Source organism: Panulirus ornatus, chromosome 51 (assembly GCF_036320965.1).
Source record: "Panulirus ornatus isolate Po-2019 chromosome 51, ASM3632096v1, whole genome shotgun sequence".
Classification (NCBI taxonomy): domain Eukaryota; kingdom Metazoa; phylum Arthropoda; class Malacostraca; order Decapoda; family Palinuridae; genus Panulirus; species Panulirus ornatus.
The window spans coordinates 3,378,511-3,404,498 of NC_092274.1; the positions used below are offsets into that span (position 1 = coordinate 3,378,511).

The window sequence follows — 25,988 nt, forward strand, 5'->3', positions numbered from 1 at the left end:
ATTGATTGCTATTTAGCATATGTTTTAGGGGAACACTCTACGATAACTTTCTATATGTGAGCAGGTACACAACCCAATACTCTAGTATATAAACTGTACACCAAACACATTGTACCAAACAGATGTAAAAGAAAATATAATGCTTCTTCTCCCAAAAAGAAATTACATATATCAGGAGCATCACATTGTAAAAATAAAATTAGGACAGGAGAATGATTTTTAAAAGCGATATACTACATTGTTTCAATTAGCTATATCCCTAGCACTTCATCCTTCAAACTTTTCCTTCATTTCCCTGTTCCTTCCACTTCTTACCATACTTATCTAACCCTATCCACTGAACTTACCGGCAGAGCACGTGCTAAAACATTTCCTTTCCAACACAATCACCCTATTCCATACATTCTCATCAACAGCCCATACCTTGCACCCATACATCATTTGAATTACTATATCTTCAAGTATACCCATTCTCGCCCTCCCAGATGGTGAAATCTTTACCCACATATTCCTCGATGATACATTATCATCATAACACAGGACCCCTTTCTGTTCAGCGGCTCCTGCAGCTTTATGGCTGTATTACTTTCAGCAGCATTGAAATGATGCGACTCCTTTGGAGTAACAAGTTCATCATTGAGAATGAAATCCTCTTGAAAAGACAATTATTCAGCTTTTGCCAACAATGCTTTTCACTCGCGACAAGACTGATAACTCTTTAATGTTTTAAGAGTGCAATATACTATGGCACAATTATTTCAGTGACTAGGTAAGAATAGAAAAAGACTTCCAAACCCCCAGTGATATCCAAAATGGGTATTACTTATTTTTACATTTGAGTATCCCCATATTCAAAAATAACTCCCAACAACTGCCTTATCTAGTACCACTGAATAAAATCTAATACTTCAAATCATACTCCAGAGATATCATTTAAATCTCAAAACATTACTGTGACACTAGAGAAAGTGCCTAAATATTCAAAGCCAGTAGCCATGAAAAGCTAAACTGATAAATTACCAAGTTTCGTTGTGATGCTGTACATGCAACGATCCATTAACATAGGTTCCAATAGATCTAAGGATGTTAGACTTACTTCATGAAAATGGATCATTGGTTGAAATAATCAAGACTACAACTCACCTCTACATATCTACTAATTCCTAGAAAGCTATACAAAGATAAACTAGTAAAATTCCATGTAAAACCCATATCCAGGCTACTTTACCAACAACCCTGAAAAACTGCCATCTATCAAACTAACTGTCTTTTTTAATGATCTTAACCTGGTGGAAAATGATTTCCGATCTAATTTTCACTAATTACTGGCAAAATCGTTCACACTCAGTCTTTAGCTATCATGTGTAATGCACCAAAACCACAGCTACCTATCCACATCCAGGCCCCACAGACCTTTCTATGGTTTACCCTCGACATTTCACATGCTCTGGTTCAATCCACTGACAGCACGTCGACTTCGGTATACCACATCATTCCAATTCACTCTATTCCTTGCACGCCACTCACCCTCCTGTATGTTCAAGCCCAGATCACTCAAAATCTTTATGAGGGAATGTCACCATGATTGCTCAGTTTATGTGTGGATGTGGAGGTAAAGAAGGTACATGCAAGAGAGGGACTAGTATGGTCTATGGGGGATGAGAAGGCCTGGGAAGTGAGTCAGTTCTTGTTTGCTGATAATACAGCACTGATGTTTGATTTGAGAGAAAAACTGCAGATGTTGGTGACTGAGTTTGGAAGTGTGTGCAAGGAGAAAGTTGGGGAGTAGATGTGAATCAAATCAAGGTTATTTGGTTCAACAAGGTTGAGGGACAAGTTAGTTGGGATGTAAGATTGAATGGAGAAAAATGAAAGTAAAGTATTTTAGGTGTCTGGCAGTGAATGTAACAATGGAAGCAGAAGTGAGTCATGGGGGGGAGGCAGTGAAGAATGTGTGGAGAGAGAAATACTGTTACATGGGAGGGCAAAAATGAGGAGTTTGAAGGAATAATAGTTCTAACTATAATATATGGTTACGAGGCATGGGCTATAGTTAAGGCTGTGCAAAAGGGGGCAACTGTGTTAAGATATGAAATGGAGATGGCGAATAGTGTGAAAAAAAAAATATATAAGAATGTCCATCAACATATAAAAGAATACTGCAAAATATAAGATTTTACTGAGAAACTTTTTATTTGATAAATAGTTAATACAATTTGAACTATTATCATTCAACAGGTATGAAATATTGAATATTGTCAGTAATCCACTCTCTGTCTCACCCACATAGGTCTGAAACTCAATTCCTTACCCCATTTAACAGCCCTAAACCTCCTTCTTCAAGACAAGTACTTGTTCCCAACTCCCATCACTTTTCTTCACCTTCTATGACATGCAGGGAATATGTGGGAAGTATTCTTTCTTCCCTATGCCAAGGGATAAAATTCATATGTGTACTTTACTTGAGAATCTTCTTGTGAGGAAAATTTTCACATACAAAATTAATATAAAACATATTAAAAGTTATCTTGCCTTTACTGTATCCTAAGAACTTCAACAATTTCCTGCATTAGGACCTCTTCTTTTCTTGGCTGGAGGCACACTGCTTTTTCTCTGAGTTTTGGACCTGTTTACATCAATTTTGTTTTCTCTTGAGAGAAATTTTCTTTTTCTCGTGTCATCTGTGTCTGTCTTACTTCTGCTATTATCCAAACTTTCTTCTCCAGCTTCATCATTATGGTGAACTTCTTCATCTACACCAGCATTTTCTTCATCGCTTAGCCTTTCTTCATCTACTTCCTCCTCATGCTCTTTCTGAAGAACTTCCATTAAGGCAACCGGCATGATCCTGAAATCCCGAGTTGTACTCAATTTCATTGCTTGCATTAAGTTCACTTTAGATTTCCGAGAAAGAATGATCAAGTGTTTCTCATATTGTTCAACTGCAAAAATAAGAGAAGGTATAAGCTTTGATTCTTTTATGGCTCTAGCAGTGAGGGAACCTTGCTTTTTTTGCCCTGCTTGCCTTTGTGCACCTTCAATGTATGTTATCATTGGATAGACAGGTACAGAAACCATTCCTCCAGACATATGAACAACCTTTTCAAACTTATCTGATATCTGTGTGAAATTCTTGAGCCGATATAGATCAAGGTAATACTTAACATACAGTGACAAAACATTATAAAGCTTTGTCACTACCCGAAGTGTTTGATCTGTGCTCGCACCAAGAGGAAGGGCTGACTGGATTATTTCATGTATAGCAATCATCACAATACTGAACTTCATACTTATATACTTCTCAACCTTGTCAACATTATAATTTGTGCCTGATACAACACAAGCTTTCATCTTATTGACTGCTAGTTCTATAAGGCCAAGTACATCATCAAGGTGTGAAAGGATAATTGTTAAAATGGCTGGTGATGTAATTTCTGTAACCATTTTATACTTGCCAATTTCTTGAACTTCTACATCTTGTTCAAAATCTCCAAGCTTGTGATGCAGTTCTTGAGCTATTCCACGAGTCAGGTTATGGTGAGCTTTGATCTGATCAGAAAGTTTGAAGAGAAGATTCATCATAGATTCAGCTAATCCACAATGATCAAAATCTTGGTCTTTGCAAAGCTGAAGTACCCATTCCTGAACATTTTCAATTTCATGAGAACCATGTTCCATTTCTTGTGTGGCTGTCATCATTATGTGAACAACTATTGAGGCATCTTTAAGCAGAGGCTTTCTTTCTTCATGATGTATGATTCTTAACAGCATTTTCTGACAATATTTACATAATTTGTGTAAAAGTGCATTAAGGTTTTTATCATCATTTCTACCTAACATCTCCTTCAATACTGCTTCTAATTTATTCTTATAGAATCTATAAAAGATAGTGATAAGAGAATCAAGAATAAGAAGACTGCGACTCAGTCTCATCACCTGCCTCTCATCTGAAGAATCTGAACAGCCTAAATTATTTTTGCATTCTTCAAGGAGAACTTTAGCAATGATTCTAAAATGAGGAAGAAGTCTTTCTTTCCCAGACAGGGTCAGTCCTTTCACTGATGATAATGCTTCTTCGACAATTGACAGAAGATATAACTGCAGTTCATGGTTATTTTTCAACATATTACAACAGTCAAAAGAATTAGAACTAAGTTCACTTAGTGAGGCAACAAGCATATTTGCTGTTACCTGCAAACTCAAGTGACTTTTGAAAGTAGTGTTTGTTTTAGTAAGAGGTCGACCTCTTCCTTTTGATCCTTCTCCTTTCTTACTAGGTTTTCCACTTTTTTCTCTCACTAATTCTACAATTTTCCTTTGAGACTTAAAAAGATTGAGTACTGTCTGCATCTTTTCCTCTGAGGTAAGTGCTCCATGAGAAAAAGTATGCTGTATAAGGCTATCAAACACACCAATCATCACCTTGGCAGAAAGAATATTTTTTTGGCCTGATGATGAACCTGTTGAAAAATCACCTTTAACATCAATGCCAAGATCTTCTAAGTCACAACCAGATAATTTTTCTGTCAAAATATCAAATGCAGAGCATATTTCATTAAGGACTATTGTAGCATTCTCTTCATTATCATCATCACCAGTCTCATGCTCTCTACGTTCCTCATAATAAGTTATGCATGTTGCTAGAGTCGACAGCAGATCTGCCATGGGTTCGACAAGAGTAACTGTATCACCCTGAACAGCAATAACTTTCTTCAAGGTGACAGGATTGAGTATATCTGGTCTTAAATCTAAGAAGCATTTGCTCTGTTGCAGCAGAAGTTCAAGAATATTCACAACAAGCTTAGGATTGGCTCGACAAACATCATAAAGTCCCAGGTAGAGGGTGGATTTGACCTGTAAATATATAAAACCATTAGAATGATACACTTAATAAAAAGTCATGCAAAATGTTTTAAATTAGCTCTCATTATACTACACATGTAAGGAGAGCACTGTGGCACTGTGGCACCCTACCAAATTTGTAAACATAAGCCTACCAAATTTGTAAACATAAGCCTATTTACTTAATCCATTTCTAAAGTGTTACTACACTTTACATTTCATGACACTATAGATTTACAACCTAATCATCCCTTTTGTAGACTATGCTTCCATTGTGACTAGACAATATCTTGTTATTAATATTTCTAATATTCATTAAAAAAATCATCTGATCTATCTATATAGGCTATTAAACACAGAGAAGAACCATCTATCTGGTAAAGATCAAAGTAAACCTTTCAATATCATAGATAAAAAAGTAAAATTTATAGTGGTACCTCATGCTGCTGTGAAAAACATCGCCTCAGTACTCCAAGTAGTTCCAGAGACAGAGCTTCATTAGTTGAACTGTTAAAAACTGAGTGAACATCAGCATTTATGCTAACTGTGCTCAGTGAAGATGAAAATGATGTAGAAGCTTGCGATGATGGAAGTGTACCCATTACTCGAAAGTGTCTAAGAAATTGTAGAAACCCTCTAACTGCAATTTGGCGGCTATCTACTTTCCTGAAAAAATAAACAAGATTTTAAACCTTTTATGTTTTCATAACTCCTTTACTCTTTGACTTCAAATCAGTGGTTTGGCTTTAAGGTAATGTACAAAAAGAATCAAAACTAAGATCAATATGCAGTAATACTCTGAGAAAAAGCCAAAGAGAACAGATACATGGATAACTCTAGGCTGCTGTATCCAAGTGAATATCAAAATAAATAATATCATACGATATATTCCAAAAGATAACATGGAAAACAAAAATAAATTATTCTGGCAGGGCTTTAAAGGAATCTAACAACTGTCTGAAACATTGACAGGACACTTATTACTCTGATGAAATTAACTGGAGTAGGAAAATCACATAATAACAAAAAGTAATCCCGGAAGAAATGAGACTTGAGCCTTAATTTTGGAATTGCAATGGATATGTATATATAAGGCCACTGGTCATTCATTCATGATTCAAACTCACTGAAAATGAAGAAGAGAGAAAAGCACTTGGGGAGGAGCTGGGTGTTTAAGCCCGCAGTTTAATAAGAGATATTGGGTATTAGTGATGGGTGATTTGAATACAAAAGTGATTAAAGACATGGTTGAGGGGCATGGGCTATTCAATATTATGAATAAAAATAGTGAACAGCTTGTGTAGCTGTGTACTGAAAAAGGACTAGTGATTGGGAATGTCAGGTTTAAAAAATGGAAATATACAAATATTCATGGGTATGCAGGTATGATGGGAAGTGGGCATTATTAGATTACGAACTAATTATAGGCATGCAAAAGGCTAACTCTTGTATGTGAATGTGCTGAGAGGGGCAGCTACTGTGAATGCAAGATTTATAGAGGCTTTCTAAAAAAAGGAAATCATAAAGTAGAGAACAGGGCAGTGAAAGTAAATGAGCTTGGTAAAGAGGGGTGTGTGAGTAGATAACAAAGCTAAGGGAGAAGGTATGGAATGGAATACATGAAAAACAGTGCAAACATGTGAAAGATAAGAGTGTGGCATACAGAGGGTGAGAAGCTGGCGTATGTGAAAGGGTAGAGAGCAGTAGGATAAATATGTAGCGAATGGTAGGATAAATAAGTTAAGTTGCTAAGAAAAAAAAAAAGGAAAAGAGATGGAGGGAGTATTTTCAAGAACTGTTGAAAATCCATTCATATAATATTTGGGCCAGAGAGGTATGTGAAATGAGAGTCATGACTATTCAATAAACATTAAAGTCACTCTCTTTCTTGAAAAAAAATCAATATCAAACCTACCCACTCTTCCACATTTCCTATAATTCATGGTTTTCACTACTGCTTCCCTCTCTTCAACAAACTATTTGGCATGAGTTTCTCACTCCACATGGCACTCATCCTTAATGCATGCCATTCACTACCCACTATCTAACATAAACAGTACTTGAAAATTTTCATTCTATCTGCTTTTCACCATTTCTTTGCCTATTAGCACTTCCCATCTGCTTCCTTCATAGTTTCTCCCACTGCTTTTCATGTTCTAACAGTACTAATCTTCTTTCAAGATATTTTCTACCTCTCCCTAAAGCTCATCTATATATCCTCACCCCATTACCTCATCTGCCCTCTCTTTCAATTTATACTTGTTTAATGTTTCCCAGCATAGTAGGTTAGTGTCTAAAACAGAAAAATGAGCTTTAGATAACAGAGAATACTATTCAAAAGTCAGAAAACAAAATGGGACTGGTTCAACATGAAGAATCCTACTCTGACTGCAATATAATCAACATAATACTAATGTAAAGCAAACAATCACTGTTTTCATCTTACTTAGAAAATAGCATCTTCCTCAGTGTGATCATTAGAGCATCCTTAAGAGTCATGCTCATCTTGAGAAGTGGAAGGAGTGCATGCAAAAAGTGAGTGGCATCTGGAAGTGAGAGGAATTCTAAATATTCCAGTGGTTCCCGAATCACATTAAGATGTTCCATGAGGAGGAGGGGTAATGACTTAGCCAGATGTCCAAGGATTTCTGAAAAGAAAGATTTTGACAAAATTTCCTAATATAAGTACAAAGACTTAAAACAAAATATTTTTTCCCCCCACATTAGTGAGGTAGCACCAAGAACAGATGTGTAATGCACTGAAATCACAGATCCCTATCCCCAACCAGGCCCCACAGACTTTTCCACGGTTTACCCCATGCACTCCACATGACCTGGTTCACTCCACTGACAGCAAATCAACCCCTGTACACCACACTGTTTCCATTCACTCTACCCTATACATGCCTTTCACCCTCCCATATGTTCAGGTACACATTGCTCTAAATCTTTTTCACTCCACCATTCCACCTCATATTTGGATACCCATTCTCCTTCTGCCTCCAATTCTGAATATGTATATGTGTATAAATGTATAAGTCTGTGCATGTGTATGTATATGTGTATATGTTGATATGTATATGTATTCATATGTACATGTAAGGGCGTTTATGTATGTATATGTGTATATGAGTGGATGGGCCATTCTTCATCTGTTTCCTGGCGCTACCTCGCTGATGTGGGAAACAGCAATTAAGTATAATAATAACAATAATAATAATAACAATAATAACGGGAATGAATAAGGGCAGAGAGTATGAAATATGTACATGTATGTATATATGTATACGTCTGTGTGTGTATATATATGTATACGTTGAGATGTATAGGTATTTATATGAGCGTGTGTGGATGTGTGTGTATATACATATGTATATACATATATACATATGAAGAGAGTCAAAATATCTAACACTGAAAAACTAACATGTGACTTTATACAAACACTAATCATTGCAAAACTCACGAATGTAATGAACTGATGTGGAAGCCGAGAGGATAAAATTGGACATTTGAGAGACAACAGAACGTGCAAGATGTGGCTGTTTCTTGATAATAAGTGGCAGCACCACTGAAGCCAATTCAACAGCCCGCTGACTTGCGTAAGTCTCTCCTTTCGGGCCACCTCCTGATTCAAGCAAACTAAATGAAAGCTGAACTAGCCCTTGACTCACCTGCAACAGATATAGAAACTCAGCTATGTTTAACACATCAGATTCGTAAACCTTATTACAACAAATAACTTGTTACAATGAACTGACATAATACATTCGTCTAAATCTAATTTGCTGTTTGTTTTTCATCTACTAGATGGTGTTGTTTAGAGTTTGTATTCATTCTATGGTTTGTGCAATACCAGGTTTGTGAGCATTCCTCTGCATTATGAGGTTTGAATTTGTTCTGCAGTCTGAGCAAGTGGAAAAAGGTTTTATCTTAGCGTTTCTTTCCATTAAGAAAAGTATAGCTTAAATTTCTTTCCATGTAAGGGGATTATATGTTTATGTATTTATATACATTTCACAGCATCAGTAGACTAAGCCTACTCAAAATTACACCATGAGTGAAAAGTCACTTTGGCAAAGCTGTATCACTGAGTACAGGCTTGTCAAAGAACTTCTCATTCCAAAGGAGTCTACAACCCTACTGGAAGAAGCACAGTCTTCAGCTGCAGGTTACATTGCAAACAAATATATGAATATATTCTTTTTCATACACAGTCACCATTTCCTGCATTAATGAGTTAGTGTCAAGAACAAAGGACTGAGCCTCAGAGAAAAAAATCTTCACTTGGCTGGCCCCCTTCCCTGTTCCTTCTTTTGGAAAAGTAAAAATCTGGAGGGGAGGATTTCCAGCCCCCCTCCCACCCCTTTCAGTCACGTTCTATGACACACAGGGAATATGTAGGAAGTATTCCCTGCATGTTGTAAAAGGTGACTAAAAGGGGAGGGAGCGGGGAGCTGGAAATCCTCCCCTCCACTTTTTACTTTTCCAAAAGAAGGAACAGAGAAGAGGGCCAAGTGAGGATTTTCCCTCTTAGGGTCAGTCCTCTTTTCTTAATGCTACTTGACTTATGCAGGAAATGAGAAATATGTATGGGGAAAAAATATATTTATATTTTTTTCATTATTATACTCGATTGCCATTTCCTGTGTCAGCAAGGTAGTGCTAGGAAACATACGAAAAATGGCCAATCCTTTCATATACACACACATATATATATATATATATATATATATATATATATATATACATAAATGCAGGAGCTCCAATAAAGGGGCTTCACAAGGTAGGGGGTTGAGGTAAGGCAAAATAAAAGAAATAAACAAACATGTTCTGGTTTTACCTGGTCCCAACCCATAATACAATTATCAACTGTAGTTCTAAAGGCCGTAGTAATATCAAAATCTTCTTCCCACGTTTCCCGAAGCCACTGGGACTGTCTATTTCTTTCTTCCTGGCGAAAGCTCTTCAACAGGCATGATTTAATAGATTCTAAAATCTGAAAATTTGAAAATTTAATATATCAATATGAACTACTTCCATACACAAAATTTTGAACATAAAAACTTCACAGTGCACTTCACACAAAAATTTTCTCTATTATCTCTCATTATGTAAGGCACATAATACACATATACTAAATCTTAATGCATTTCTCATGCATCTCATGATCAAAGGTATATTATTCAAAAATGGTATCTATTTTCGAACTTAAGTAGTTTGCCATTTCCCACATTACCTAGGGAGCAAAACAAAGTCAAAAGAGCCTTAAATATAAAAACTTCACTTAACTCCTTCCTCTACTCTTTCTTTTGTAAAATAATGAACACAACACTTGACAACGCTTAAATCACACAGTTTATTCTTCATAACTCTAGATTTCCTGTGGTGAGTACTATGTTCTAGCTCTGCCTTTTGGCAAAATAGTGGGAGCAAAAGATAGATGTAATAAGTAGGAACATTTAGGTAGGACTATCAGGTAGACGTAGTAGTCAGTAGAATCACTAGGCAGGAGTGTCTGTAAACACTGTGCTAGACTGGCCCTCTGCTAGTGGCCTGTTAAGGGTGAGGCATTAAAGGCTAGGAAGCGGCACTAAAGTTCACTAGTTATGGACACTCTATTGCCACAGCCACCCCCTTGAGGGAGTTCCTGAAGGGAACAAGCATCAGAGATACAGACAGATGGATAATATTCTACTTTCCTTTCCTTCACACATATCTACCATTTCTTGCATTAACTAGGTAGTGCCACAAAAAAGTCTCAATTGCTCACATCTGTCATGTAGCTCAAAACATAGCCCCCTATCCACAATCAGGCCACACCTGCTACATGTGTCTTGGTTTAGCCCACTGACAGCACACTGTGCCCTGTGAGACACATCATTCCATATCCTGTATGTTCAGGCCCCAAACCTGCAAAGTATCTTCATTTTCAAAACATTCACCCTATCCTTTAAATGCTTGTCTAAGGCTCACACCTCACATCCATAAAGCACTAATGAGAACACTTACCTTAGCCCGCAAAAACAGTGACCTCTCTTTCCATACATTCCTCCATGCTCATTTCAGCTCCTAAGATTCCATCTGCAGCCACATCCACTAAAACATTCCACTTTTTCAATAATGTTTTCTTTTTCAGCTTCGTTAAGTATTCAAAACCAAAATTTCAGTTCTCTTGCTTTCCCCTTTGCAGCTGTTACATGGGCAACAAATGCTATTGTACTTAAAAAGGAAAATAACTAGCAAAGTAACTCATTATTGGTTAACTTTGTCTCTACTAAGTGAAATACCCATCTATTTTCTATTTCTGTATTTCTCCTTCACATCTTTATTACTTTCATTCATATTTTTCCTTTACCTTCTAATTTGTCTCTTGTGACAAGTATCTTTAACTCTGATAAAGAAAAACAACTATTATCTACATATCAAATAGGCAAACAGACAACAAACCTGATTCTGGTATTTTTCAATGGATGCCAAGGAAAGTGAGAGTGCCAAATTAAATGGTGTAATCAATCTCTCAGTGAGCCAAGTTGAAGATTTAATGAACTTGAGGTAATCTCGAACAAGGGCGGGATTATATTGAGCATGATGAGTTAGATGAAGTATGACTGTGCCTGTTGCTTCAGTAAGATCACTGTATTTACCATCCTCTGCAAGATAATCAATGCATTAATATTCTTAAAAAATCATCCTTTGGGCAAAAAAATTAATCCAGAGATTGTTCTGGGTTCCCTTTAAGAAAAACAAGATATAATTACAAACTATTCTGATCCTAAAGTATTAGATTACTTATGAAACCAATCATTTTGCAATCAATAAGTACTGAAATATCTGATGTCTCAAGCATATGATTACCATCTGCAGAGCAACACTGCATCATTTTATGGGCCAATTTGCAGAACAAAAACAATGAAACACGAGCATTAATTCCCAAAGAGGCCACTGAAAGCATTTTCACTCCAGATCAACAATACCTCTAATGGTGTGTCACAAGAAATAAACTCTCACTAACCTATTAATCTCCACTAATCCACATTAAACAATGATAAGTCATGAAAAATTCTGGCTCAATGAAAACTTCAGTAACAAACCACCATCAAGATTTATTTTTCATATTTCTTCCAAGCTTTCCACTCTCTAATTGTCATGTATAATGCACCAAAACTGATATCACCTATCCATGGCCAAGCCACAAAGAAATTTTCCAGGTATACTCAACAAACTACTTATAATTCCACGCAAATGTGCACTTCTCGTACGGTGCTGGCAACACCACACCACTGCACTGCCAGCCCAATGATGATCGCATCATTCCAAACTTATGACAGCATAAATCAAAGATGTAAATGGATGATGATTTATTCTAAAAATGGTGTAAATCAAATATGCATAAATTGAGAGGTTCCTTTTTTCTCAAAACTACAACAAACTCTCACAATTGTAATTCTTTTCACAAAAAAATCTAAGGCCTTTCAGTGTCAGAACACAACTGGTAGTACCTACCTATAACTTCAGAGCCCAAATTCATGCTGTTAATGCCATTTGCTTCCTTGTCTTTGTCATGTGCTAACTTGCATTCTTGCTTGTTAAAGTAATCAATGATAACCTCTAAGACACGACCAGGGAGTTTGCCTCGCACAAGTAGAATGAGGTGGTATATGATTGGTGGCACTGACTGGTAGTCCACTTCTTTTAAGACCCTTTCCACCTTAAATATAACATCTTGCAGCTCCTCCTTTGGTAAATCCATATCTCTGTAATGATATATATCAAAAGAACAAGTTCTAAATGTAACGAGATTTATTCTTATACTAAGAATGACCATAGAGAACACTCAACTTGCAAAGCCCTCTTTTCAGGCTTTTATGTTCCAGCCTTTGGAAGGTAACACACAAAAAAATATGAACATCATCATCATGTGCTCACATCCACCCTCTGGCTATCATCATGCCATAAAAAAATAAATCCTAAAATGTAACTAATATGATAGTCACTGTGTAATTCCTAAAATGCATATACTCATTTTATTATACTTAATTCATTATACATAAATGCCCATAAACCCACATATACATACATATACATACACAGACATATACATATACACACATGTACATTTTCATACTTGCTGCCTTCATCCATTCCTATTGCCACCCTGCCACGGCAATAGAGTCTCTGTAACTAGTGAACTCCAGTGCCTCCTCTTAGCCTTTAGTGTATCACCCTTAACAGGCCACTGGCAGAGGGCAACTCCAGCGTAGTGTTTGCAGAGGCTCCTAACATTCCTAATGACTACTACATAATGCTCCCGCCAAATGTTCCTACCTAATATGTTCCTACCAAACACTTCTATCTTTTGCTCCTAACATTTTGCATAAAAGGCAGGGTTAGTGCATAGTGCTCACCACAGGCAAATCTAGAGTTACAAAGAATCAGCTGTGATATTTACAATGCTGTCAAGTGTTAAGTATGACAAGGAGAAATTGTACGTTTGTGGAAAGAATGCCAATAGTCGACATGTGGGTGAGGCAGAAAGAAAAGACAGCTTCCTGGGTCAGAGGAGTGCAACTTGACAACCACTTTAGCACTGGCTCACCACACAGATGTCACTAACCCTCCCAATACCTATTCAGGTAGTACTGGTAATATTCCTCCCTGGTCATTGGCTGCCTACCAACTACTACCTACCAACAGTTTCATTAGTCAAAAGAAAATTACTGTGGTACACTCAAGACATTCATACATCCCACAACCAACCAGAGTTAGTGAGGTATCATCCTTCCATCAAATTATTGCTTCAGACTACAATGGTCCTCATTTGTGAAGATGCCATCCTAGAAATTGGTAATGGTAAAATCATTGATCCATAGATAAAATAGTTTACTTACTTGAAGACTGGCAGGAGGCTAGTTGTTGTTTCAGCAGACCATGGATGGTCACACAGAGTCTTGAGAATTTGGTAACGATAGTCTTCACCAGCCATTGGTTTTCCTGAAATGGTAACTTCCTCTTTCTGGCTCAGACTAGTGATAAGTTTGGCTAAGAGATCTACCCACCTGTGAAAAATCAAAACTGTTTAATAATAAAGTCTAAATTTACCTACACATACAAGATCAGCACCAAAACATAAATGTAAACATGATAACTCAATACGGTGAGGTAAAAAGGAACTGACACACACTATTTTTGCATACAAATAAAGATATTATTTTCTTTTATCATCATACTTGATCGACGTTTCATGCATCAGTGAGGTAGCACCAGGAAACAGACAAAGAATGGCCCATCCACTCATATACACATATGTATGCATAAATGCCCATACATGCACATATACATACATGCGCAGACATATACATACATACACATGTACATTTTCATACTTGCTTGCCTTCATCCATTCCTGGTGCCAACCAACCCCAAAGGAAACAGCATCACTACCCCCTGCTTCAGTGAGGTAGTGCCAGGAAAACAGGCAAAGGCCACATTTGTTCCCACTCAGTCTCTAGCTGTCATGTATAATGCACCGAAACCACAGCTCCCTATCCACATCCAGGCCTCAAAGACCTTTCCATAGTTTACCCCAGATGTTTCACAAGCCCTGGGTCAGTCCACTGACAGCACGTAAACCCCAGCATACCACAACATTCCAATTCATTTTATTCCATGGTTTCTTTGACCAAAATCATTTACAGAGCTGTTTAGAGTTGAATCTAACAAATACTCCGAAAGAGAAGTCATAGATACACACATAATCTCCTCCAAGGGATACATGATAATAAGGAGGAAAAAAGGCAAAGGCAGGGGAAGACTGGTCCTCTTAATACAAGACAGCCTTTAGTTTCAAGAAATAGTGGAGGATGGCCCATTAAGATAATACATAACAGGAAAAGTAACTACAGAAGCAATGCATAGTCATGTTAATACCATATAATCCTCCCAAGCAAATAAACACATATAACTATGAAGGAACACCCGGATTATCACATAAAACTATCTCTTAGAAATGATAAAGTAATGATAATCAGGAATTTCACCAATAAAGAGGAACTTAGAGTCTCATGGTGATATGGAATCTTGGAGCCACAAGTACTTAGACACTTCTTTCATAATTTTTTGCTATTTCCTGCATTAGCTGGGTTACACCAGGAACAGACAAAGGAAAGGCCCTACTGCTTACATCTAAACTTTAGCTGTCATACATAACGCAACAAAACCATAACACTCTGCCCTCAACCAGTACCCACAGACCTTTCCATGGTTTCCAACAGCTGCTTCGTATGCTCTGTTTTCTGGATTGTACTAGGGAAAATTTCCAATGCCAACATATCGGTGAGAATACAAAGATGTAAGGGACTAATACAGCATCAATGCTATATCTTTCTTTCTCTCATAATAGCATGGATATCAAGAATATCATTTTTTTTTTTTTTTTTTTTTTTTTTTTATACTTTGTCGCTGTCTCCCGCGTTTGCGAGGTAGCGCAAGGAAACAGACGAAAGAAATGGCCCAACCCCCCCCATACACATGTACATACACACGTCCACACACGCAAATATACATACCTACACAGCTTTCCATGGTTTACCCCAGACGCTTCACATGCCTTGATTCAATCCACTGACAGCACGTCAACCCCTGTATACCACATCGCTCCAATTCACTCTATTCCCTGCCCTCCTTTCACCCTCCTGCATGTTCAGGCCCCGATCACACAAAATCCTTTTCACTCCATCTTTCCACCTCCAATTTGGTCTCCCTCTTCTCCTCGTTCCCTCCACCTCCGACACATATATCCTCTTGGTCAATCTTTCCTCACTCATTCTCTCCATGTGCCCAAACCACTTCAAAACACCCTCTTCTGCTCTCTCAACCACGCTCTTTTTATTTCCACACATCTCTCTTACCCTTACGTTACTTACTCGATCAAACCACCTCACACCACACATTGTCCTCAAACATCTCATTTCCAGCACATCCATCCTCCTACGCACAACTCTATCCATAGCCCACGCCTCGCAACCATACAACATTGTTGGAACTACTATTCCTTCAAACATACCCATTTTTGCTTTCCGGGATAATGTTCTCGACTTCCACACATTTTTCAAGGCTCCCAAAATTTTCGCCCCCTCCCCCACCCTATGATCCACTTCCGCTTCCATGGTTCCATCCGCTGACAGATCCACTCCCAGATATCTAAAACACTTCACTTCCTCCAGCCTCTCACCATTCAAACTCACCTCCCAATTGACTTGACCCTCAACCCTACTGTACCTAATAACCTTGCTCTTATTGACAATTACTCTTAACTTTCTTCTTCCACACACTTTACCAAACTCCGTCACCAGCTTCTGCAGTTTCTCACATGAATCCGCCACCAGCGCTGTATCATCAGCGAACAACAACTGACTCACTTCCCAAGCTCTCTCATCCCCAACAGACTTCATACTTGCCCCTCTTTCCAAAACTCTTGCATTTACCTCCCTAACAACCCCATCCATAAACAAATTAAACAACCATGGAGACATCACACACCCCTGCCGCAAACCTACATTCACTGAGAACCAATCACTTTCCTCTCTTCCTACACGTACACATGCCTTACATCCTCGATAAAAACTTTTCACTGCTTCTAACAACTTTCCTCCCACACCATATATTCTTAATACCTTCCACAGAGCATCTCTATCAACTCTATCATATGCCTTCTCCAGATCCATAAATGCTACATACAAATCCATTTGCTTTTCTAAGTATTTCTCACATACATTCTTCAAAGCAAACACCTGATCCACACATCCTCTACCACTTCTGAAACCACACTGCTCTTCCCCAATCTGATGCTCTGTACATGCCTTCACCCTCTCAATCAATACCCTCCCATATAATTTACCAGGAATACTCAACACACTTATACCTCTGTAATTTGAGCACTCACTCTTATCCCCTTTGCCTTTGTACAATGGCACTATGCAAGCATTCCGCCAATCCTCAGGCACCTCACCATGAGTCATACATACATTAAATAACCTTACCAACCAGTCAACAATACAGTCACCCCCTTTTTTAATAAATTCCACTGCAATACCATCCAAACCTGCTGCCTTGCCAGCTTTCATCTTCCGCAAAGCTTTTACTACCTCTTCTCTGTTTACCAAATCATTTTCCCTAACCCTCTCACTTTGCACACCACCTCGACCCAAACACCCTATATCTGCCACTCTGTCATCAGACACATTCAACAAACCTTCAAAATACTCATTCCATCTCCTTCTCACATCACCACTACTTGTTATCACCTCCCCATTTACGCCCTTCACTGAAGTTCCCATTTGCTCCCTTGTCTTACGCACCCTATTTACCTCCTTCCAGAACATCTTTTTATTCTCCCTAAAATTTACTGATAGTCTCTCACCCCAACTCTCATTTGCCCTTTTTTTCACCTCTTGCACCTTTCTCTTGACCTCCTGTCTCTTTCTTTTATACTTCTCCCACTCAATTGCATTTTTTCCCTGCAAAAATCGTCCAAATGCCTCTCTCTTCTCTTTCACTAATACTCTTACTTCTTCATCCCACCACTCACTACCCTTTCTAAACAGCCCACCTCCCACTCTTCTCATGCCACAAGCATCTTTTGCGCAATCCATCACTGATTCCCTAAATACATCCCATTCCTCCCCCACTCCCCTTACTTCCATTGTTCTCACCTTTTTCCATTCTGTACACAGTCTCTCCTGATACTTCTTCACACAGGTCTCCTTCCCAAGCTCACTTACTCTCACCACCTTCTTCACCCCAACATTCACTCTTCTTTTCTGAAAACCCATACTAATCTTCACCTTAGCCTCCACAAGATAATGATCAGACATCCCTCCAGTTGCACCTCTCAGCACATTGACATCCAGAAGTCTCTCTTTCGCACGCCTGTCCATTAACACGTAATCCAATAACGCTCTCTGGCCATCTCTCCTACTTACATAAGTATACTTATGTATATCTCGCTTTTTAAACCAGGTATTCCCGATCATCAGTCCTTTTTCAGCACATAAATCTACAAGCTCTTCACCATTTCCATTTACAACACTGAACACCCCATGCATACCAATTATTCCCTCAACTGCCACATTACTCACCTTTGCATTCAAATCACCCATCACTATAACCCGGTCTCGTGCATCAAAACCGCTAACACACTCATTTAGCTGTTCCCAAAACACTTGCCTCTCATGATCTTTCTTCTCATGCCCAGGTGCATATGCACCAATAATCACCCACCTCTCTCCATCAACTTTCAGTTTTACCCATATTAATCGAGAATTTACTTTCTTACATTCTATGACATACTCCCATAACTCCTGTTTCAGGAGTATTGCTACTCCTTCCCTTGCTCTTGTCCTCTCACTAACCCCTGACTTCACTCCCCAGACATTTCCAAACCACTCTTCCCCTTTACCCTTGAGCTTCGTTTCACTCAGAGCCAAAACATCCAGGTTCCTTTCCTCAAACATACTACCTATCTCTCCTTTTTTCACATCTTGGTTACATCCACACACATTTAGGCACCCCACTCTGAGAATATCATATCAATATGAAAAATATCATATCAATATGAAAAGGAAGAAGTTATCATGTAATGTTCAACTTTGAATATGTAGTAAATGAGGATATTAAAAAAGCAGAGGTGAGACAAGGCATAAAGATGAGATAATCATGAAAACTACATAAACATCAGCAATTTCTATGGACTTCCTGGTGTGCGGTTCTGTGATATTTACAGTGAATAAGAATAGACGAGTAACTCAATCCTCAAATAAAGAGGGAATTGTAAGAAAGAGGAAATTACGGTCTTTAATAAAAGAGGTCAAAAACTAAAGGAACTTCGAAATGTACAGTTGCAAAAATATACTTACTCCAACCAGTCATCACTGCAATGTATAAGAAAACATGGAATGAATACAGTAGGATGAGAATGGAGGAACAAAGAAACTTTTTGAAATGAATATTGTGGGCTAAGCAAGAAAAAATTCAAAAGTTTTCCATAAATTTGTCAAGGGTCAACAGTTAAAGAGCAACAAATCTGGCAGTGGGGTTCTGAGGGAAGAATTGTAGACAGTGATTTTGGGATATCTACAGAACTGAATAAGTTCAAAATTGTGTTCACGATGAAAGATACCAGTCTAACCCCAATAGCAATGAGACATAATTGGAAGGAAGTTTTAGACATCGAGGTATCTAGAAAACATATTAACAAAATTTCAAAATGTTGCAACCCACATAAAGCTCATGGTCCTGATGACATTTCACTGTATTTGATAATGATGTATGTGAATACACTACTTGAAATGCTTTTCAAGATATCACTGGAAATAAGAGTACCAAGGGGTTGAAAAAGGGGCAAAAATCAAAGCTATCAAAAAGAGTGAGACTGGAAACAGTCACTGAACTATAGACTGGTCTCAATAACAAGTGAGACTTGTAAGGTTATGGAAAAGATTACTATAGTCCTACAAAGGAGAGATTACATAAGTGATTAACAAAAAGGTCTCTTCAGTTTTAAGTGTCAGTAGGAGTGCAAGGTATGTTTCTGGGAATGTTCTGTTACAGAATGAGGTTACTTTGTGACTGATTTTTGAGTAGTTTCATAAGTGTGTTTGCATGATCTTTTGGGGAGAGGGAAACTGTTGGCTTGGGCTAGAATAATTCCCTTCGTGCCCATAAGGGGAGTGATGTGAAAAATAGTGTTTGTCATCCCCTCTTCAAGTGATGACAGACTTGCTCCTTATACATGTGATACAGAGTTCCACACAGTAACTATGAATGGAAAGACATAAACATCATATCTAAGTCATAGATTATGATCATCATTAAATAGGTTGATGTGCATTGACATGAATATTAATGAACTAGAAATAAAAAACATACCTTCCCTGGAGAGGTGTTCCATTTTTAATGCATTCCACATACTGGTCAATCAAACAGACAACAGCATGTGTTGGAAAAGAATCAACATGCACCATCAAGACACCTATTAATTCCCCTGCAGCTCTCTCATTTCCACTTGCTTCATTTCTTACCCTCTTCAATACATTTTCATAAATCTGAAAAAAAAAAAAGTGCAACTACCTCAGTTTCCCCAACCATTTTAGGCATCATATACATTATATACAAGACAATCTTCCCTAACATCAGTAACATCAGCACAAAAACAATACTCAAACTGACTGCCCTCAGAACAATAACTGGCACCAAATCTAGACAAGAAAAAAGAATCACTCGACTCCACTTTTAACTATGCCTCACCTGCCCAGGTTTCTACCCTCCCAACAAACATAATAAAGCTGCAAACCACACAAAACAGTGCACTCAGAAAATTCGCTGGCTGCCTATGAACCACAAACACACAACACCTTGACAATGAAATAAAGTCCAGATTTCTATGCTACAGGAAGAAACAATATTGGGCTACAGGAACCTTTAGAATGAGGCCTTGGGTAACCAGTCATAGAAACTGGTGCTGGGGTAATTATAGATAAAAACAAAATTAAATACATCACTAAACAATACAATACCTTAAGTCTTAGAGAAGTACTTTCTCTGGTATTACAAGAAAGGGCAGAGAGATGACCTCCCACCCACTGTGGGCCTTCTGGCCCATCAATTCTCAGTTTAAGAACCTGAAAAAAGGGGGTTTATAATTGTTAATCATTATAAAGATAGTACATGAGCAAGATGCAAAGTGAGTGGTTCCAAATAAAGCTGGGACTCTGTCACAGTTGGGAGGTATCACCAGTTTTTTTTAATCTGTTAATGGATGAGGTGGCAAAAGAGGTAAATGTGAGGGTCTTGCAGTGAGGGTTGGGTCTTCAGTATGCTGCAACTGGGGGAATAGATGCCCAGAAGTGAGTCAAAGTCATTTGCTTTTTGCAGATGACATGGCACTGGTGGAAGACTCAAATGATAAAACTAGAAGCCGGTGTCTCAGTTTGGATGAGTGTGTGAAAGGAGAAGCTTGAGAGTTATTGTCAATAAAATACAGTTATGAGTGACTACTAGAGAGCTAAGTTTCCATGGAAAGACTCTAAAGCAAGTGGAGTGTTTTAGATACAGTACCTGGAAATGGAAAAGGATGCAAATGGCACTATGAGAGCTGAAATGATCCAAGGGGTGGGTGAGAGGACAAACCTCTTGGGTGCACTGAAGTGTGTGTGAAAAGATAGATCATTGTCTGTGAGAGTAAAAACAGGCCTGCTTAGTGGCATAATAGTCCCAATCAATGGTCCTATATTGGTGCAAGAGATGGCTCCTATATGCAAAAAATCTGGAAGAAGGTTGAAGTCAGGAATGAAATGCTTGATGATATTAAATGCATGATGTGAGAAGAGTTGGTCACATAAGGAATATCAGTGTAAAAGGGTTTTGTGATAATAAGTACAGAATGACAAGGTCTACTGAAATTGTTTGGACATATGGAAGTAATCAAAGAAATGAGATGAACAAAATGGATATATGCATCAAAGCAGAGGGAGCAATAGGAAGAGGAGCAAGAAGGGGGAAATATGCTGTCAGTGGGATGAATCAGGGGAAACCATGGAAAAATCTGTGGAGCAACCATTAAATATGATTTACAATGACCTATCTAAAGATACTGGTGAATGAAATTTAAATATATTACTAAAGGCACAAGGAAACTGTATCTAAATCTTTTAACAGTTCCCATGTTTTGCTTTATGATATGACACATTTCACCTGGCCATTTGCCCTTCATGCTGAAGTTTTATCCATACTTTGTCAGTTCTTAAATGTTATCAAATAAGAGGTACATATTCAAAATGCCTTACATGAAAATATGCACTTCATAATCTTAAACATGTTGGTGAAAAAACAACATAAATATATTCTTCTACCACAAAATTATCTACTTTTTCCTATACCTTATAGCACAGCCTTATCCAGTTTCTATATTGAAATACAAATTCATGAAAAATATAACTCAGGGACTTATGGCTAAAAGATGACATGGATATATACCACAACAAAAGTGGACCTGGACAGAATTATGCTTCAATAATTTCTTGGGATACAATGGGTGATTGGTTTATTACTGGGGCTTTCAGGTGTTCAAGATACTTTAATCATAAGACCACATAAACCAAGTATACCAGTAAGGTCCATGTTTGACATTCAGTGTTTTGGTAGTGTGTACAATTTATCTAGAAAATGTTTTTATGAATGTGCTGTACTTTTTCCTACTTTCATTTTAACCAAAAATACATTTCAAAACCTTTCTCTCTAATGTTAGGTCATGGTTTCCAAAGAACTGGGACAAACCTTACCTAATCTGTCTTTGAATACGTGTTAAGATGGATGTTGTCATACATTACTGTGGAAATGTGTCCAATTTGTAATATTCTTAATGTGGATGAATAATATAATTCTAATATGAATACTTCACATAATTCTAGACCCATGCAAATATAAGAATCAACATTATTTTCCAACTGTTCATGATATATTTGGCATGATACAATGCAGTGAAATGATTTGCATTAGTAAATGCAAAATCGTTTATTGTCCAAATTCATAATTACACTACAAAATTACTGATATGACAAACTTTAGTTAATTCTTTGTAATAGTCAATATCAAGATTACTCTGGTTTGTGACTTAATCAACTATTTTGGTAATTCAGTAGTCTAGATGCATGAAACAGCTTTCAAAGAGGAAACCATATCTCAATGTTCAGAGGGGTAAATATGTAAAAGAAATAAATTGGAGTATTTCACCTTATAAAAATTACAAAATCTAATATCTCCTCCTTTTACAGTATTTTTGGTATTATTTTTTGTAATTTTTCTGATTTCATGTATTCCTTAACGTATGGAATAGTTTTCCTATGGTATATTCCATTTTCTTTACCTTAAACATTCCTACATTCTACACACAAGCACTAACTGTTTCTTCCATACAATACAAATCAAAATGAAAGACTGATGCAAAGCTCTTGACCACAAAGCAAATAATTACCATAACTTTGATTTTCATGTACACTTTGGAATAGTGTCATCCATAAAAATTGCCAGAAAGTTAAGCTTTAGACACCCAGTTCCAGGACTGTATGGATGAAAAGTTATCAACGTGTACAACTTGAACACAATTTCAGCAGGTCTATTTACCAAATTATTCTAGCCAAATCTCTAAGACTGAATAACCTCCCTGGATCAAGTGTTCATCTTAGTATATGCATAATTAATGGTATCAAGTCTATTTACATACAACCATGCAATAGAGTAAAAAAAAAATGCAAAGGGCACAAGTGAGTGAGACAAGTTTTTTGGTGCCTCGCAAATAAAGGTCAACAAGTACATACTTAGCCCTAAATATCATCAAATATGGTCAACTGATAAATAAAAAGTTCAAGGTTGTGCATTTAACAAATGACTTCCACAGGAATGAAAAAAATTACTTGAAACTAAATTCATCATTTATCCAAAGGATCCACTCAATGAAAAATATGTTCGACAGAGCCTACAATCAGAGTCAATAATTACACAAACACCTTTAAACTTTACATTTCATTTGCCTTACTTCAAGCTACCTAATCCGGTATTTTCTAACTTCATTAATGCCACCATACACAAGAATTAATCAAAAACTATACTACAAAAGCGTTTGGAATTACTGAAACAGTAATCCTTCAGTATATGTATTCTAACAGTTCAAAGATGAATCATTTCAATTTTCCTTTGACAACTGGGCTAATTAGGTTAGGCTTGGTTAAATCAGGCTTAGATGGATAGGATACATTACGAGTCTGGGCTTATCATGATAATCACCTTGATAATATTTCTATTTTGGGGAAAACAGAAAAAATAATGTATAGTAACAGACTCCTTACAGTTAATGGCAGTGATATAGGCTGACATTATAAGATTTGGAGAAGCACTTCATTATGCTAAGTGACATTTGGGACACATATGATGATCTGGAAAAATTATGGATTAAATAACATAAAAATAAGTGAAACACTTGTAGAAATCAACAAACCTTTAATACACCTTCAATAAACAGTTTACCAAAATGTATCTCAATTCCAATAAAATCTTTTTAAACACACAAAAGATCCATGAATTCAGCAAAATGCCAGCTGCTAACAAACAGACAATACAGCACATGGTAATGCTGCCACCCGTCCTCCAGCAAATACTCCACACAATCTCCAGAATCACACTAAACTAACAGTATTATGCTTATGCAACCCTAATACCCACTCTACATGCTCCTGCAGCTTTAACGTTTAGCAGGACATACAATAAATAGGCAAAGTCCAGTAATGCCATTCAACAGTATAATTCTAATGTATATCTTGGCTTCTAAGGAACTATTATGTGGTTTCCACTGGTTCTAGTGACATCTAAAAGCAATTCGCCTTTTATATTTATCAATGCCCTGCTTTCAATGACCTTCACATCCCTCACCACTATAACTTATTATTATTACAGGATTAGAAAAATCTATAGGATTAGAAAAATTAAGAAAACTGTCTAAATATCCTATGCTGATCTTCATGACTAAAATCAAGTGTAAAAAATCCACTGATATGCATTCCTTCCACAACACTATGTTATATCTGTGGTAACCTTAAAGTAAAATGGTGCTTTATGTCACTACTTAGTAAAAAACTGACAACTGGAAAACTATAAAGATCTTGAAAAATATGCAATTTAAGTGATAATAAGTGAAATACAAAAATCAATAGTACCCGTGGAAAAACTTAACAACCGTACTGGATTTTTCCAATCACCTAGTATTAAACTTATTCTCAATGTCATTTGATAAATATAATTCACTTTGTCCTTTCTTACGTTGTGTTTGTGCTCACATTTACAACAAATGTCCAAGTAATCTAAGTGATTGCAACCAGCACCAGTGAACATTCTTTAACATCGAAGACAAAGAAAAATGTTGGGATAACTTCCTTCCCTAACTGTTTAATAAATTATGGAAAATTCCAGAGTATGCTCTAATTATAGATCTGTATTTTGTGTTATAATGAATTACATATTCAAGAAATATAGTAGAAAACAAGGAATCAACGACACACACACACACACACACACACATAATGTCTAGCTCGGTCTAACACAAATGAATGATGATATGTTCACCACAATAATTCTTAATCTGTCAAACTGATTCAACTAACCTACAGGGATTTACAGCAACAGGAAAGGGTAAGCAAGTTATAAATGTTACGGCCGCATATCAATAACTAAGGGAGAGGCCAGGATGAATATACTAGACGTTAGTAGCAACGGCGCGTTTGATATATTCATCCTCATCTTAACCCATAAATTACTCATACACTGACACTTCACCAGAATATTCCACTCATACACTGACACTTCACCAGAATATTCCAGCGTTATTTGTCTGCTCTCACAAAGAACAGTGCCTACGTCGTTTTCCCTAACTTCAACCAGGAAATAAAATGATCAAGCAAAATCATTGCAATATTCAAACTGGCCAGTAAATCTTCTATTCCTGATAATCTTGGGATAAGCAACTTTTCTTAAGGAGATTTATTAACAATGACGTGCTATTCATTATCAATAAGTACAGTATTTCAACTTGCAACATTTTCTCTCAACTACCTACCTCAATAACCCATTCATCTTCTGTATTCAATAGCAGATCCTCTAATTCCTTCCACTCCTCATTAGCTATAAGCTCCTTTACTCGAAATCCTAGTTTATCCTTCATAATTCACCATTAATATATAAATCCTGTGGTCATCACTTCAATACGTGTCACGCCCAGGTTATCTTGTGTTTATATTATTTCCCGCGCTACTAGTTTGCATGGGAAGGTCAATGACGTTCATATATGAATTATTTTCATTAAGATTATAAACTTCAGAGATTTCAATTTGTTTTGTACGGTGTATTGATAATTAACTATTGTTAATTATTCTTTGCGTGTGATATACCACGTATAATGCTTTTCTGAACAGTGTGCATCCAATTGCTTAGCATGTGGCATTTATACATCAAAGCTGCAATGCGTTTAATTACAGAAATTTCTCTTGCATTTTAATATATCGTTTCTTCGATAACTTATCAAATTCACCCAGAATTTTCAA

General features: G+C 37.1%; 1 protein-coding gene across 1 annotated transcript; it reads right to left on the reverse strand.

The window, feature by feature from the left end:
- Window positions 1–2,174: 2,174 nt before the first annotated feature.
- FANCI (Fanconi anemia complementation group I) lies at window positions 2,175–25,704 on the reverse strand. The gene is made up of 11 exons (XM_071691823.1): window positions 25,505–25,704; window positions 20,418–20,522; window positions 19,771–19,946; window positions 13,734–13,901; window positions 12,349–12,599; window positions 11,293–11,495; window positions 9,686–9,841; window positions 8,309–8,516; window positions 7,289–7,490; window positions 5,280–5,508; window positions 2,175–4,854 (listed from the first exon to the last, which is right to left on the reverse strand). The coding sequence occupies exons 1-11, from the start codon at window positions 25,607–25,609 to the stop codon at window positions 2,554–2,556; spliced, it is 4,104 nt and encodes a 1,367-aa protein (XP_071547924.1). The 5' UTR covers window positions 25,610–25,704; the 3' UTR covers window positions 2,175–2,553.
- Window positions 25,705–25,988: the final 284 nt, after the last annotated feature.

Coding starts and splice junctions, on each gene's coding strand:
- FANCI (XM_071691823.1), bottom strand. CDS start 25,609: ATGAAGGATAAACTAGGATTTCGAGTAAAGGAGCTTATAGCTAATGAG. Junction 20,523..25,504: donor AAGATGAATGGGTTATTGAG/GTAGGTAGTTGA, acceptor CCCTTTTTTCAG/GTTCTTAAACTGAGAATTGA. Junction 12,600..13,733: donor AGCCTCCTGCCAGTCTTCAA/GTAAGTAAACTA, acceptor ATATCATTACAG/AGATATGGATTTACCAAAGG.